The following is a 14,939-nucleotide window of genomic DNA, read 5'->3' on the forward strand; positions in this document are numbered from 1 at the left end:
ATCTTCCTTTATTTCAATTTTGACGAAAGAATGTCAGTAAAGCGAGTTTGAAGCCCGCCACAAAACACAATTCGTGTGGTGTGGCCGCTAGAATATGGGTGCTTACGAGAGTCCGCTTTCTCAGTTTGAGCTCAGGCGACATCAAGACAAACAACGAGCTCATTGTAGGCTAAGGGTTGAGAGATATATAGAGATTTATAGAACAGAGCGGTCCTTAGTGAGACTACTGAAAAGAGGTTCTTAAAGAAAAAGATGAAATTTTTAACTATTTGCGCGCCGAAATTTTGATAAATCTGGATACAAAACGAACATTTTGATGTCATTTTTAGTGCTCTCCCCTTGTTTTACACCCCCCCCCCCCCCTCCCTGATAATTATTGCACAGTCCCTAACCTTTGGATAAAATGCTAGCCGTTCGAATAAGCTTTATGGAAACACCTTGTCAATTTATTCTTCTAATGCACATATAGTACCGTAAGGGGCAAAGTTGGACAATTATGAACTGAATTTCTAGAATTTTGACGTCGCGAAAATGTAACAAAGGTTCTTCTCTTTTATTGATGTAAATGATTACAGAATCCCCAGGAGGTCAATTACCAATGCAAATTGATGCATATTTTGAGCTCGTACGATGCGTGACGAAACACTAGGTTGCTGCAGCATGAAGTGACTCGTAAATACGTCAAGTAAGTTGAATTGAATTGTTAACCACCGCCCTAGCACAGTCTATTACCCGTGCAGATAGGCAACCATGGACAGCTGTTTCGTCCTTATTAGGACTCGTCAGCATGGCATAGCCGGTTTATGCCTCAGTTAAACTTCATCCACAATAAACTGCAGGGCGACTTCGACTCGAACGAAGTGCTTTAAGCCACAGCTTAGATGGTTGCCGAACTGCACGGGTAATAGACTCTGCTAGCGTCCCGTCTTGGCCCGGCTGATGCCAATGTGTGTATGCTAGTGTGCTTTTAAAGTCCACATTTTTTTTATAATAACGCGCGCTCTGATTGATTCGCTATTTCGGAATAATGAATAGTATTCGCAGCTAAAACTCGGAATAAAGGTTCTGTATTTCGTGGTGGTTAAAAGCATTGTGTGGAAAAAAATAGAATGGTTTTGGTACCCTCAATGTTCAGTGCGAGCAAAATCTTAAAAAAATTACGAACATCAACAACTGCGAGAAGCCATGCCTCGTTTCGCGCGACCATTAAGGTAAAGAAAGTTGGAAATTCGATAAAATGATTACAGAAAAATGTGTTTTGTTCAGTCCCCGCCAAGTATATACTAAAACAATTATTCTCCTCAGGCTCAGCGAATAGAGGTGGATAGTCCCCTCGCCGCTTCGCCTTCGGCAAAGAATTGTTAAGTAATATCTCGTCCTTTTTATTATGACCTGAAAAAATAGAAGCCGTCAGAAATCCGATATAAACAAGGGATCAAGGAACAGCTTTGGTATTTCGTAATAATGCTAGCAGTGACCTTTTAGAAACCTAATCCCCCCCCCCCCCCCCCCCCTAATTAGAGACCGAACCGAGCATCAGAACGAGTCCTAACACTTTATATCCACCTCTTCCTTGATGTTTTTTTTTTTACCTTTAGGAAAACTCTTCAATTCACAACAAATTCGCCATGAATAAGTTATTGTTATGCAACTCCAATTTCATATAATTCCTTTTCCATTCTTATACGGTTACTGATAAAGAGTTTGAAGCTTTTTTTCCTTTTTGGAGTGTAGCGTCGCGCGGGCGTCGCGATGCCTGAGACAGTTTTTCGCCATTTTTTGCATTTTTGCGAAGGATTGGGTCGAGTTGATGAGCGAAAAGCAAGCTGGGAAGATTTTAGGGGAGGCAATTTAACATGTCTCGAACAATGCCAATGTTGATGTTGTGAGCCTACCTAACGAAGATGTTAAATGGCTTCCCCTAAATTGTCCCAGCATGCTGTTCGCATATCAGCTCGACCCAATTCCCTCACAGCAATGTAAGACTGGTGAATATGGCACCTCGAGAGGAAGGCAAATAACTCCCCGGGGGAGGGGGGGAGGCTTTCTTTCAATGTCGACCAGATAGGGATGGGGAGAGAGGGTTCTCCAAGGTAAAAGTAGGGATAATTGTCGGTAATACCCCCTAAAAACACCTGCGCACAGAAATTGCTTCCCGTGAAAAAAAAATCCAGAGGAACCATTTCTGAAAGGAAATTTGCGTTTTTATTGTATTTTATACAAAATATGTCGATATTGATGGACAACCCCGCTCGCATCGCGCGTGACAAAAGGAGTTTTTCTTTCCTAGGAAAGAAACGTTTTCGGCCTTTTTTTCTCATTTAACCCCTCTACTGGAGAAAACGAATATAACAGCTCGCATTTGTAAGATATCTTCGCCTCAAGTCGCTATAAATTATTATAGCAAAATTAACCCTTATCAATTTAATGAAGATGCTCATGAATCGTATATTATCAAGTATAAATAGTTTTGAGACTATACATCTCGTAGTCTGAAAAGGAAAAAGCAACAAAAAAAAACATAAAAAATTTTATCGCTTCAAACAAGGCTTATGTCACAACATTGACTTTATTTCCAGGTTGAATGTGATGTAACAATGGCATTAAGGTCACTCTCGAAACACATCTGGAGGAGTAATTCTTACAACAAGTGGAGTGCATGTGGAATAGCCCAGCAGTTACTCTATTCAACTGAGCCAGATCCGCTCACAAAGGAAACTTTATTTTTCAAACTCCCTGTCAAGGAAATCTTACCAACTTCTAACGACCCAATCGCAGGTCGGAAATGGTTACCAGGATCCCACGGTCGAGGTTTCCCAAAATACTTGGCTAAGCCCAGGAAGGACTTCCCGCATGCATTAATGGCTAAATCCGCTGACATGTACAGTATTGACGAAATCGCCAAAGTCACAAGACAAGTTATTGATGAAGATCTCCCAAAATGTGGCGCTGTGCTGTTCCGAGGCCTTAATCTCTACGAAGTACAAGATTTCGCTCATTTTTCTCTAGCCTTGGGATTCAGGAGTATGGAATACACGGGAGGGTTAGCAAACAGAGAAGCTGTGGACAGTGAGGCAAATGTTTACTCTGCAAATGATGATCCATCAGTGTACACTATTGAGCCGCATAATGAGATGGCATACTCCCCTGTCTACCCTAGAAAGGTGGGTAGAGTAATGAGATGGCAAACTCCCCTGTCTACCCTAGAAAGGTGGGTAGAGTAATGAGATGGCATACTCCCCTGTCTACCCTAGAAAGGTGGGTAGAGTAATGAGATGGCATACTCCCCTGTCTACCCTAGAAAGGTGGGTAGAGTAATGAGATGGCATACTCCCCTGTCTACCCTAGAAAGGTGGGTAGAGTAATGAGATGGCATACTCCCCTGTCTACCCTAGAAAGGTGGGTAGAGTAATGAGATGGCATACTCCCTTGTCTACCCTAGAAAGGTGGGTAGAGTAATGAGATGGCATATTCCCCTGTCTACCCTAGAAAGGTGGGTAGAGTAATGAGATGGCATACTCCCCTGTCTACCCTAGAAAGGTGGGTAGAGTAATGAGATGGCATACTCCCCTGTCTACCCTAGAAAGGTGGGTAGAGTAATGAGATGGCATACTCCCCTGTCTACCCTAGAAAGGTGGGTAGAGTAATGAGATGGCAAACTCCCCTGTCTACCCTAGAAAGGTGGGTAGAGTAATGAGATGGCATACTCCCTTGTCTACCCTAGAAAGGTGGGTAGAGTAATGAGATGGCATACTCCCTTGTCTACCCTAGAAAGGTGGGTAGAGTAATGAGATGGCATACTCCCTTGTCTACCCTAGAAAGGTGGGTAGAGTAATGAGATGGCATACTCCCTTGTCTACCCTAGAAAGGTGGGTAGAGTAATGAGATGGCATACTCCCCTGTCTACCCTAGAAAGGTGGGTAGAGTAATGAGATGGCATACTCCCCTGTCTACCCTAGAAAGGTGGGTAGAGTAATGAGATGCATACTCCCTTGTCTACCCTAGAAAGGTGGGTAGAGTAATGAGATGGCATACTCCCTTGTCTACCCTAGAAAGGTGGGTAGAGTAATGAGATGGCATACTCCCTTGTCTACCCTAGAAAGGTGGGTAGAGTAATGAGATGGCATACTCCCTTGTCTACCCTAGAAAGGTGGGTAGAGTAATGAGATGGCATACTCCCTTGTCTACCCTAGAAAGGTGGGTAGAGTAATGAGATGGCATACTCCCTTGTCTACCCTAGAAAGGTGGGTAGAGTAATGAGATGGCATACTCCCCTGTCTACCATAGAAAGGTGGGTAGAGTAATGAGATGGCATACTCCCTTGTCTACCCTAGAAAGGTGGGTAGAGTAATGAGATGCATACTCCCTTGTCTACCCTAGAAAGGTGGGTAGAGTAATGAGATGGCATACTCCCCTGTCTACCCTAGAAAGGTGGGTAGAGTAATGAGATGGCATACTCCCTTGTCTACCCTAGAAAGGTGGGTAGAGTAATGAGATGGCATACTCCCCTGTCTACCCTAGAAAGGTGGGTAGAGTAATGAGATGGCATACTCCCCTGTCTACCCTAGAAAGGTGGGTAGAGTAATGAGATGGCATACTCCCCTGTCTACCCTAGAAAGGTGGGTAGAGTAATGAGATGCATACTCCCTTGTCTACCCTAGAAAGGTGGGTAGAGTAATGAGATGGCATACTCCCTTGTCTACCCTAGAAAGGTGGGTAGAGTAATGAGATGGCATACTCCCCTGTCTACCCTAGAAAGGTGGGTAGAGTAATGAGATGGCATACTCCCCTGTCTACCCTAGAAAGGTGGGTAGAGTAATGAGATGGCATACTCCCCTGTCTACCCTAGAAAGGTGGGTAGAGTAATGAGATGGCATACTCCCCTGTCTACCCTAGAAAGGTGGGTAGAGTAATGAGATGCATACTCCCTTGTCTACCCTAGAAAGGTGGGTAGAGTAATGAGATGGCATACTCCCTTGTCTACCATAGAAAGGTGGGTAGAGTAATGAGATGCATACTCCCTTGTCTACCCTAGAAAGGTGGGTAGAGTAATGAGATGGCATACTCCCTTGTCTACCCTAGAAAGGTGGGTAGAGTAATGAGATGGCATACTCCCCTGTCTACCCTAGAAAGGTGGGTAGAGTAATGAGATGGCATACTCCCCTGTCTACCATAGAAAGGTGGGTAGAGTAATGAGATGGCATACTCCCTTGTCTACCCTAGAAAGGTGGGTAGAGTAATGAGATGGCATACTCTCTTGTCTACCCTAGAAAGGTGGGTAGAGTAATGAGATGGCATACTCCCTTGTCTACCCTAGAAAGGTGGGTAGAGTAATGAGATGGCATACTCCCCTGTCTACCATAGAAAGGTGGGTAGAGTAATGAGATGGCATACCCCCTTGTCTACCCTAGAAAGGTGGGTAGAGTAATGAGATGGCATACTCCCCTGTCTACCCTAGAAAGGTGGGTAGAGTAATGAGATGGCATACTCCCTTGTCTACCCTAGAAATGAAAATAGCCATTCTTGTTGCAGTACTTGTATTTTTTTTTCATTATTTTTTTTACTCGATACCAAACTTTTTCTCAATTTGTTGTTCTACTTTTTTTTATTTTATCTAATTTGTTCCATACTTTTCTGACTATCTTTCTCTCTGCAGCTAATATTTTTCTGTGCCGAGGAGCCAGCTGAAGGGTGTGGCGGGTACACCGTCCTCTGTAAAAGTTCTGACTTTTTGCCGAACATTCACCCCGATGTGATAAACAAACTTGGGGAGAAACAGATCCGTTATATAAATCGAGTGCCAGACAAGGTTCGATCCAGTTATATCTCCTGGCAACAGGTTTTTCATACCACGGATAAAAAGGTTTGTCATCTCAGGATACAACACTCTAGTGAATAAAAAAAATCGGAGCAAAGGTGGTAATATCTTTTAAGCTTTTTATAATTGATGACAATACTAACAAAGTAGCTTTTAACGATTTTTCTCTATGGTAAAATCTTGCATCCTCTTGAGATTTCTTTCTTAATTATAGGATAACTTTTAGGTAATTGTGAAATTCCAGAGAATATCCATACCCCCCATGCAGGGGGTCGGAGGCGTGACCCCCGACCCCTCTGCAATTTCAGGCCCGTACCCAGGATTTTTCTTGAGAGGGTGCGAAATCCGAAAAGGTGGACCTAATTATTCCTGGGGGGAGGGGGGGGGATGAGTTCTCGGATAGAAATCTGACCACCCCCGACAGAACAAAAGGGATTTTTTTAAGCCTTTGCAGTATCTTCGCGGGACCTTTATTGTCGGATTTGGCTACATACCAGAGTAATCTAGCTTATGCTTTATAGTTTTGTCTACAAATAGCACGTCCATTGGAAACCGAAAGTGGACATTCGGCCGTTGCGTGTGTGTGTGTGGGGGGGGGGGGGGGGGGGGGGGAGGGGGTGCGCAGCCCCTGCCCCCCCCCCCCCCCACTGAGTACGGGGCTGAATTTCCAACCCCCTTGGGAAAAAATGAATACAGTAACTGTTAAGGTAAAAGGGCATTTTACCCCCCCCCCCTCCCCCATCCCCTCTGGTAATTCCTTGGCGTTTGACCCCCGCCTCCCCCCCCCCCCCCCCCCCCCCCACACACACACACCCCGGAATTGAAGAATTGAATAATGAAGACCAATTTCAATAAATTTACCCTTAGGATGGTATCTTATAGTAAAAGTGCATTTTAAATTTACAGAAAGTTGAACACTTCCTTGAGACAAAAGGCTTCACCTTCAGATGGCAACCTCACACAGGCTCCCTGGAATATTGGATAATTCTCCCCGCATTTATGTCCCAGCCTGATACCGGTGAGAGAATATGGTTCAACCAAGTCCACCTCCACAGTATGTCGTCCTTCGTGGAATCCCCCATGTTCCCCGGACACGGCAGCCTTGATCAAATCTACACGTATGATTGCCAGTATGGAGACGGAAGTAAAATTGAACCGGAAGTACTCGAGCACATCCGGGGCTGTATCTGGAATAGCACGGTTGGATTCCAGTGGCGCCAGGGAGACATGCTATTGGTGGATAACCTGACGACGCTACACGGGAGACTGGGATTTAACGGAAAGAGAAAGATTCTGGCTACATTACTTGAGAACTAACACAACACATCCTGATAATGTCACTCAAAGACTGAGGGGGGAAATTTAGGGAAAACCCTCAAAGCTTTCTATTCGAGCTTTTCCTAAGACTGAGAAAACCAATCCGGGAGATATTGAAAAATTCTGGCAGCATGGCCACAAAGAGTGGTATAAAAGATGATCAAAGATACTTGGCTATATAGTTCACGATTTCGTTAAGCACATAATGAAACACCATCAATAAAGTTTAGAAACAAAGTGAACTGCAGCAAGGATCGGAGGGTGTAAGGATTCGAAAAGAAAACACAATCCCTTATTAACCCTATTCAGACTGGGCGGGGTAGGGGGGGGGCTCTTTAAAGTTCTTAAAACCTTCCACTCATATCATTCCAGCCAAAACAAAGCATAGATAAACTTTCAAATTCTAAAAAGGGGATTGAATTTGATTGACATTTGAATTTTCCACAAATCTTTGAAATTTCCTTGGCCGCGCAAAAGGAGATTGAATCGAGTGAATGATTACACGTTTTGGCGGGAAAATCTTAAACAACGTATTTTCCTTAAATCCGTTAAAATTCAGAGACGTCAATACCACAAAATATCGGCGAATTATTTTCGATTGCAATGCTACCCAAAATGAAGCGAAGAATCTAGTCGAGAATTGTATGCGAAAAAAGAAAATATCGTTTTGTTGTAGGTTTCAAAAACAGCGCGCGCTCGTGAGAATGTCGCCATTCTAGATTGCGAATGCAGCGCGCGCGCACAATGCAAAAACAATTCAGAGACTAAAAAATATCTGCTAAATTTTGCAGATTTGTTTCCTGAAGTCAAATAATCAATTGACTACCAGGTTGAGATATAAAGATGACGGTAAAAGTTGTAACCACACAAAGTCCTTCAGCAATAACTAAGAAGACATGAAGATGAGAACCGGTTTAGCGCGTACATATGTTTTCTCATGTAATTTGGTTGACATCTCGATCTACGTCACAAATGACTGGACCCGGGCCTTTCAGTTCACGGCCTTTTTTTCCGAAGGTTGACCAAAATACCTCAATATTACAGATACTGCCAAATTTTCGACTTTAATAAGACTTCTTCAAGGCAGACTCATGTAGTGCTAGCCCGAAGGTACACCAGAGTTGGGCTATTAGAGCACAAGAATGAGTTCTAATTTATAAAGATAAAAGGGTTGAAGTCAGTTTTGAACGGGTTAAAACAGCTTTATGTTAGACTGTGAAGCTTCCTCGGCACTCTGGTTATTTTAAGGAACAAATGATGCTTCCCCTCTGCGTTATGTCATTATTATTCTTATATCTCGTAAAAAACATATGTTGCTGTTGAAGCCGCATGATATAAATACACCGTGCGAACTCCCAAGAGACCAAAGGTGCCCGAATAGACGTCAATATTTTTAGAATATCACTGTCACGGTACTGAATAAGCCCTCGAGAGACCCAAGGCGCCCAAATAGACTTCTATATTTTCTATTATACGTCTCAGCGACCTGTGCGTGGCCTAACTGGCTAAGACAGGGCTGGGATCCTGGTTATTGCCAGGTTATTGTCCTGGTTATGCGCGGGTACCTCAGGTTCCTTTGTGCTGTACAGTTCGCTAGATAGCGGTGTTGGGGCCGAAATCTCCAGCCTAGCTGCCATACAGTGATTCAGCGCACGCCTGGATGTATGGTCTATTTTTTTTTTAATTAAACGCAGACACGAGTTCGATCCTAGGTGTCAAACCTTTTTTTTTTTCTCCTTTTATTTCTTTTATAATTTTCATCCGATTTGTTAGTTTTATATGCCTTTATTCTCTAAATATGCATTCATGGATTTTTTTAATTTCTTTTTTCTTGCCAATTCTTTATTTTTATTTTCAAAATTTTAAGTCCATCGCTCTTCCAGAGAGCGATTTCAAATACCAGTCATAACTAAGACACGCGGATCAGTTAAAACCAAGACGTTAAAACATATTACGTATGAAAATGGATCATATCAGGTATATTTTCTGTGCGGATTTAATTATTTTATTTATTAATGCGATTACAAAACAGGCAATTTAAGATAAGTTCACTGTATTTTTTTTCTTTTATGTTGTTTATTTCTAATTGCAATTCTTGACGTCACGCGTTAAGTGTCGCGCGCGCTTAGTTAAGGAGGCAAGAGCTTGCACGGACTAAATCTCAATACAAAGATAACCAACACGCGAAATTTGGCCTACAAGCCCTGCAAGTATTGGAATGGCGACAAAGTATAGCGTTCCTGGAAAAACTGGAATTACATTAGTGAAGAAAGGGGATGCTTGGGTACCTAAAAAGGAGGAGAGAAAGACCACATTGGAGCTTCATGGTTATACAGTTATGAGGAATCTAGGCGAAGGGGCATTTGCAAAGGTCAAGCTGGCAAAATCCAAAAAACATAACTGCCATGTCGCTATCAAGATTATTGACAAGAGAAAGGCACCTAAGGACTATATTTATAAGTTTTTACCCAGAGAGATTCGTGTTATGCACAAACTCAACCATCCAAATGTGGTAAGTAAAAGAAGCGTTTGAAATAAGCCAAGCTAATGAAACGTTCTGCAATTTTCATAAAAAAAGATTAAAAAAAATATTTTGACAATCATCATCACGATGGCTATTAACATCACCATCACCATCATCACCACCATCACCACAACCCAGTCACCATCACCACAACCCAGTCACCATCACCATCACCACAACCCAGTCACCATCACCATCACCACAACCCAGTCACCATCACCATCACCATCACCACAACCCAGTCACCATAACCATCACCACCATCAACATCACCATCACTATCATTACCACCATCACCACAACCCAGTCACCATCACCACAACCCAGTCACCATCACCACCACCAGCACCATTACCATCACCACAACCCAGTCACCATCACCATCACCACAACCCAGTCACCATAACCATCACCACCATCAACATCACCATCACTATCATTACCACCATCACCACAACCCAGTCACCATCACCACCATCACCACAAACCAGTCACCATCACCACCACCAGCACCATCACCATCACCATCACCACAACCCAGTCACCATCACCATCACCACCTTCACCACAAACCAGTCACCATCACCACAACCCAGTCACCATCACCATCACCACCATCACCACAAACCAGTCATCATCACCACCACCAGCACCATCACCATCACCATCACCACCATCACTACAACCCAGTCACCATCACCACCACCATAACCATCATCACCATCACCACAAACCAGTCACCATAACCATCACCACCATCAACATCACCATTACTATCATTACCACCATCACCACAACCCAGTCACCATCACCACCACCATCACCACAAACCAGTCACCATCATCATCACGACCATCAACAGCACCATCACCATCATCACAACCCAGTCACCATCACCATCACCATTTTAGCCATCACCACCATATCTATTGTCATCAGTATCATTGCCAACAACATCTCCGTCTTCATTATCACTACATTATCATCATCATTTATTATTGTCACCATCATTATCATCACTATTAAATCATTGTTATTCACGCTTCATCTGTTCACCGGCTCTGCTAAATGGTTGCACTTCACTTTACTTTATCCTTTAATAAATGTCTTGTGTACCCTTTTCAAATTTTGTCATCCGCACAATTTCGATATCATGAGCTGTTTAATCCACCAGATTCAGCTTTACGAAGCCATTGAAACCGAGACCAAGGTATACCTAATCCTAGAGCTCGCCGAGGGCGGTGACCTGCTGGAGTACATCAATAAAAACGCGTTATTGCCCGAGGAGCGGGCGCGGGTGATTTTCTGTCAGTTTGTAGCCACGATGGCGTACTGTCACAAGGAACGTGTGGTGCATAGGGACCTGAAGTGCGAAAACTTGCTGCTTGACGCGAATGGCCGGCTCAAGATAACAGGTAGACGTAGACACCCTACGTGCATTGCTAAAAAATACCAAAGCAGCGAATTCTATCATAATTGTCTGAGAGAAGAGAAGTTTTTTTTTGCTGGCATAGATATTAATAAGAACGCAATCAAAACGCGCTTGGTGTCATTTCCCGTGGAGGGGAGGGGGGGAGGGGGTTCTTCCCATGTCGACCTGATAGGGATGCTCGTCGTATTTTTAAGGGGTCACAATCGGGCCTCAGGTATTTTTAGGGGGTATCCGAGAAAAAAAATGGGTTGTCTGCAAAATTGATCAGGCAAGTTCACTGGTGGTTCCACAACAGGAAGGAGAGAGGGTACTGGGAACGAGGTTGTAGAGAAAATCACAAAAATGGGGGGAGGGGTAAGGGACGAACCATTAAAAATCACTGTTACCCACCTTTGATGTACGTGAGTAAAATGCATGCTGCTAGCAAGGCCAACAAAAATTATTGGCTTATCGTGTAATACCCACAAGACCAACATCCAACAGACTTTCTGCGGTTCTTACTATTGCGCGCGCACATTGATAGACTATTATTATGCTATTGCGTTTATAGGATTTTAAATCCCAAAGACTTCGGCATTAACACCCACAAGACCAACGTCCTTTATACATTCTTTTTTCTCTTGCGCGCGAACATCTATACATCATTTTGCTGTTAAATTTATTATTAAGTCCAACAAATTCCAAAGATTTCGGCTTTGCGTGTAACACCCACAAGACCAACATCCTTTAGACATTATGTAGTCCTTATTCTTGAGCGCGCACATCGATAAACTATTGTTATGCTCGTGCGTATATAGATTAACGAGTCCAACAAATTCCATAGATTTCGGCTTTGCGTGTAACACCCACAAGACCAACATCCTTCAGACATTCTGTGGCTCGTACGCTTACTGTTCTCCCGAGATCCTTCGCGGTGACTTGTACGATGGCCAGGCCTCGGATATCTGGAGCATGGGTGTGGTGCTGTACGCGCTGGTCTGCGCTAGACTGCCTTTTGGCGATGACGACCTAAGGGCGATTATGAACAGGGAGCCGAGAAAGCTAAGGTTCTCTAAGAAGACAAGTAAAGGTTTGTAACGAGATTTGTATTTTTGTATCTTCCAGAATGCCTAAGAAGCAATATTAGCATATTTGAACAGCCAAGTTTATTATACGAATGCAAAGTTCTTGTATTAGAGATGGCGGAGAAAAGAGAAGGAGCTATGCCTATTCTCCAAAAATAACATAATGGGTGCGAAACCCCTTCCATCACCCATACAAAGAGCTCTGTTGTGCGGTTAATTCATTGAGGGATGGAGGGAGGTGCAAATATAACATGCAACTGCTATCTTAGCATTTTAGAGCTTCAAGAATTACCCCCGAAACCCTGGAACTAATAGCTATGTTCTTACACAAACCTCTTCTTGTTTGACTAGAATGCCGCGAGTTGATCCGTAAGATGCTGGCGCTGGACGAGAAAAAGCGACCCACAGCAGAAGAACTGCTTCACGAGCCTTGGTGTAAGGAGCCACTGCGTAAGATGCCCGAGCTGGCCTACCTCGGCCACAGGAAGCCATCCATGACACACATCCATCCATCACCACCTCCCCCACCCCCTATCAACGAATACGGTGAGATATTAATGCCTGCGCTGGCCTACCTCGGCCACAGAAGGCTATTAACGAATGCGGTGAGATATTAATTCCAGAGCTGGCCTACCTCGGCCACAAAAGGCCATCCATGACACACATCCGCCCTTCGCCATCTCCCCCTATCAACGAATTCGGTGAGATATTTTTATGGTACAGATACAATCATCACCACCTCACCCCCTCCCTTTCACCCATTAACGGGTCTGGTGACTTATATACTTGATACAGATATGAAGCCCATAGCTAAACGACTTTTTTTCGCCGCTGATGAAGTTTTCCCTGCCTGGACAATATTTGTTGAGGATTAAGCCATACCTGGCTGAAATTCGTTATTTTTTGCCGTAGTCATTGAATTTTTTCCAAACTTATCCCCTGGCTGAACACCATTTTTTTCGTAGTTGATGAAGTTTTCCCAGCAACAGTTCATCCCCTCTGCGATCAGGGCGTAGTCTCTTGTCTAGCGTACCCCGGTGCCAACATACCCATCCGGTACCGGTATGACCGGGGGCGCAGGCACACCATCGCCATGACAACGCCCCTGGTGGCGGGAAACCAAAACAAGCGGCGGGTTTCCCTGCGAGACGAGCTGCTGAGAACTATCGCTGATAAGGTCATTAGGAAAAACTCCTCACAGCTTATTGCTGAAGAGATGCGCCAGTCAAAGTCACTTGAAAATATCAAGAAGATAAACCAAGGTAAAAAAAGTTTTTCCACTCGTTTTTATCTTCTTAAAAGGTGTCGAGTAATAACCATGGTCGGTAATAGTGGCATCCTTGCAAGATTCAGGATAAAGATATCTTCTTCTAATACAGAAAAAAGCTCTAACCTGCTAAGCTTATCGTAGCGATATTTCATACCCACTTCATCTTTACAGGAAAACACCCGCGCAGAGCCTCTATCGTCCATGACGTCATCGAAGTAGATCGCAACATCGCGAAGGAACGTCGCATGTCTATGAGCACGCGTAAGAAATCCATAGTCGCTGACGTCGTGTACAACCCGGAGAAAGACAAGGTCCACAACCCGCCCAAGAAATTCGCGCATCTTGAAGCCCGCCCATATAAGGGCACAGTGAACATGCCAGGATTGGAGGTCACAGCTGATCAGGACAACCGTAGGAAAGAGCTTGCGTCACTTAAGTTCTCCAAGGCGGGGACCGCTGCTCGGGTTGCTGCAAAGGAGGCTCATAGGGAAGTGGAGCGCAGGCGCGCCTCGGTGTCCGAGGGGACTGGCCCTGCGTGTGACGAGCGACTCAAGCGGCTTGAGAAATGGAGGATGAAGTGTATGAAGATCCTAAACAAGACAGCGGTTGTGGGCGATAACTTTTCTTTTACTGTTGTTAGTCAAGGTACTGAGAGCCAGGGGTAACTGTACGGATGCGAAGATGTAAAATTTATTTGATGTTATTCAATTATTTTTATGGTTGGTACCATATTTTTCACACTGATTTGTTGTGGCGTGAGACGCTGACACTGAATCAAGAGCATGTAAAGTTTCAATAAACTTGTCTTACGTTACAAAATTCAAGTGAAGTATAATTGTATAAACGTAACACAAACTTTATCTCAAACACAGTTCTTTAAAGAAATGGTAAAGCTCCGAATAGATAATATTCATTCCCTTATGGGAAATGGAACGCAAACACTGTAAAGTAGTAGTCAAATGCATTTAGATGTCTTTAAAATAGAAACATGCGTGGAATGGAAATGATTAGGAGATACCGCTGCCACTCTATTCTGATAAATCTCCGTCACGTTCTTCGTTATTTTGTCATTCTGACGGTCCTTGAATTAGCTGTACAGCTTAATTTCTGTGACTTCAGCCCCTCTCTGCCCACAATTTTAAGGACTAGTCTCAAAGTTCAATATTCACTGATTTATGACCATCTTGATGGTCTCTTGTGAACAGTCTTTCGCCATCTCTAAATCTACCGTTTCGCTCATTTATCGTCTGCGCCGTTATTTACCCTCCGTTTCATTCATTTGTTCATCCTCTGTGCCATACATCGCCTGCTTTTTTTTTATCTCGGCACCTCTTGGCCATTTCATGAATGGGCGCTGAGTGTTTTCTCGTAAATCGTTCTCTCCTCCTTGACAAAGTTCTGTGCAACTTTGTCGTTACGGCACTCCAGGACTGCAATAACAAACATGTAGTAAGTTTCTTTTGTATTTTATAGAAGGACACAATGAAGACTTTTCCATTGCCACCTGTACATCC

At 43.7% G+C, this 14,939-nt stretch overlaps 3 protein-coding genes across 11 annotated transcripts in view; 2 read left to right on the forward strand and 1 right to left on the reverse strand.

Annotated features, from left to right (window-relative positions):
• Positions 1–556: 556 nt before the first annotated feature.
• On the forward strand, positions 557–7,372 carry LOC5520182 (dapdiamide synthesis protein DdaC). 5 transcript variants are annotated; one of them, XM_048720271.1, is made up of 5 exons: positions 634–685; positions 1,306–1,451; positions 2,580–3,164; positions 5,657–5,863; positions 6,725–7,372. In XM_048720271.1, exons 3-5 carry the CDS (start codon positions 2,598–2,600, stop codon positions 7,133–7,135), a joined length of 1,185 nt encoding a protein of 394 aa, XP_048576228.1. In that variant the 5' UTR covers positions 634–685; positions 1,306–1,451; positions 2,580–2,597; the 3' UTR covers positions 7,136–7,372. The 5 variants fall into 5 exon arrangements, with proteins under 5 accessions (XP_048576229.1, XP_048576228.1, XP_048576230.1 ...); XM_048720273.1 differs by having other exon boundaries at positions 637–685; positions 1,306–1,365; XM_048720275.1 differs by having other exon boundaries at positions 647–685; positions 1,306–1,360.
• Positions 7,373–9,212: 1,840 nt separating this feature from the next.
• Positions 9,213–14,244, forward strand: LOC5520267 (serine/threonine-protein kinase GIN4). The gene is made up of 6 exons (XM_001639974.3): positions 9,213–9,647; positions 10,834–11,074; positions 11,915–12,160; positions 12,507–12,701; positions 13,121–13,417; positions 13,597–14,244. Exons 1-6 carry the CDS (start codon positions 9,354–9,356, stop codon positions 14,088–14,090), a joined length of 1,767 nt encoding a protein of 588 aa, XP_001640024.2. The 5' UTR covers positions 9,213–9,353; the 3' UTR covers positions 14,091–14,244.
• Positions 14,100–14,939, reverse strand: part of LOC5520183 (BAI1-associated protein 3) — a 37,500-nt gene continuing 36,660 nt past the window's right edge. For all 5 annotated transcript variants that reach the window (XM_048719612.1, XM_048719613.1, XM_048719609.1 and 2 more), the window contains exon 37: positions 14,100–14,855. In XM_048719612.1, the coding sequence (XP_048575569.1) occupies positions 14,767–14,855 (89 nt within the window). In that variant the 3' untranslated portion in view covers positions 14,100–14,766. The remainder of the gene's footprint in view (positions 14,856–14,939) is intronic.

This window comes from Nematostella vectensis, chromosome 12 (assembly GCF_932526225.1).
Source record: "Nematostella vectensis chromosome 12, jaNemVect1.1, whole genome shotgun sequence".
Taxonomy (NCBI): Eukaryota; Metazoa; Cnidaria; class Anthozoa; order Actiniaria; family Edwardsiidae; genus Nematostella; species Nematostella vectensis.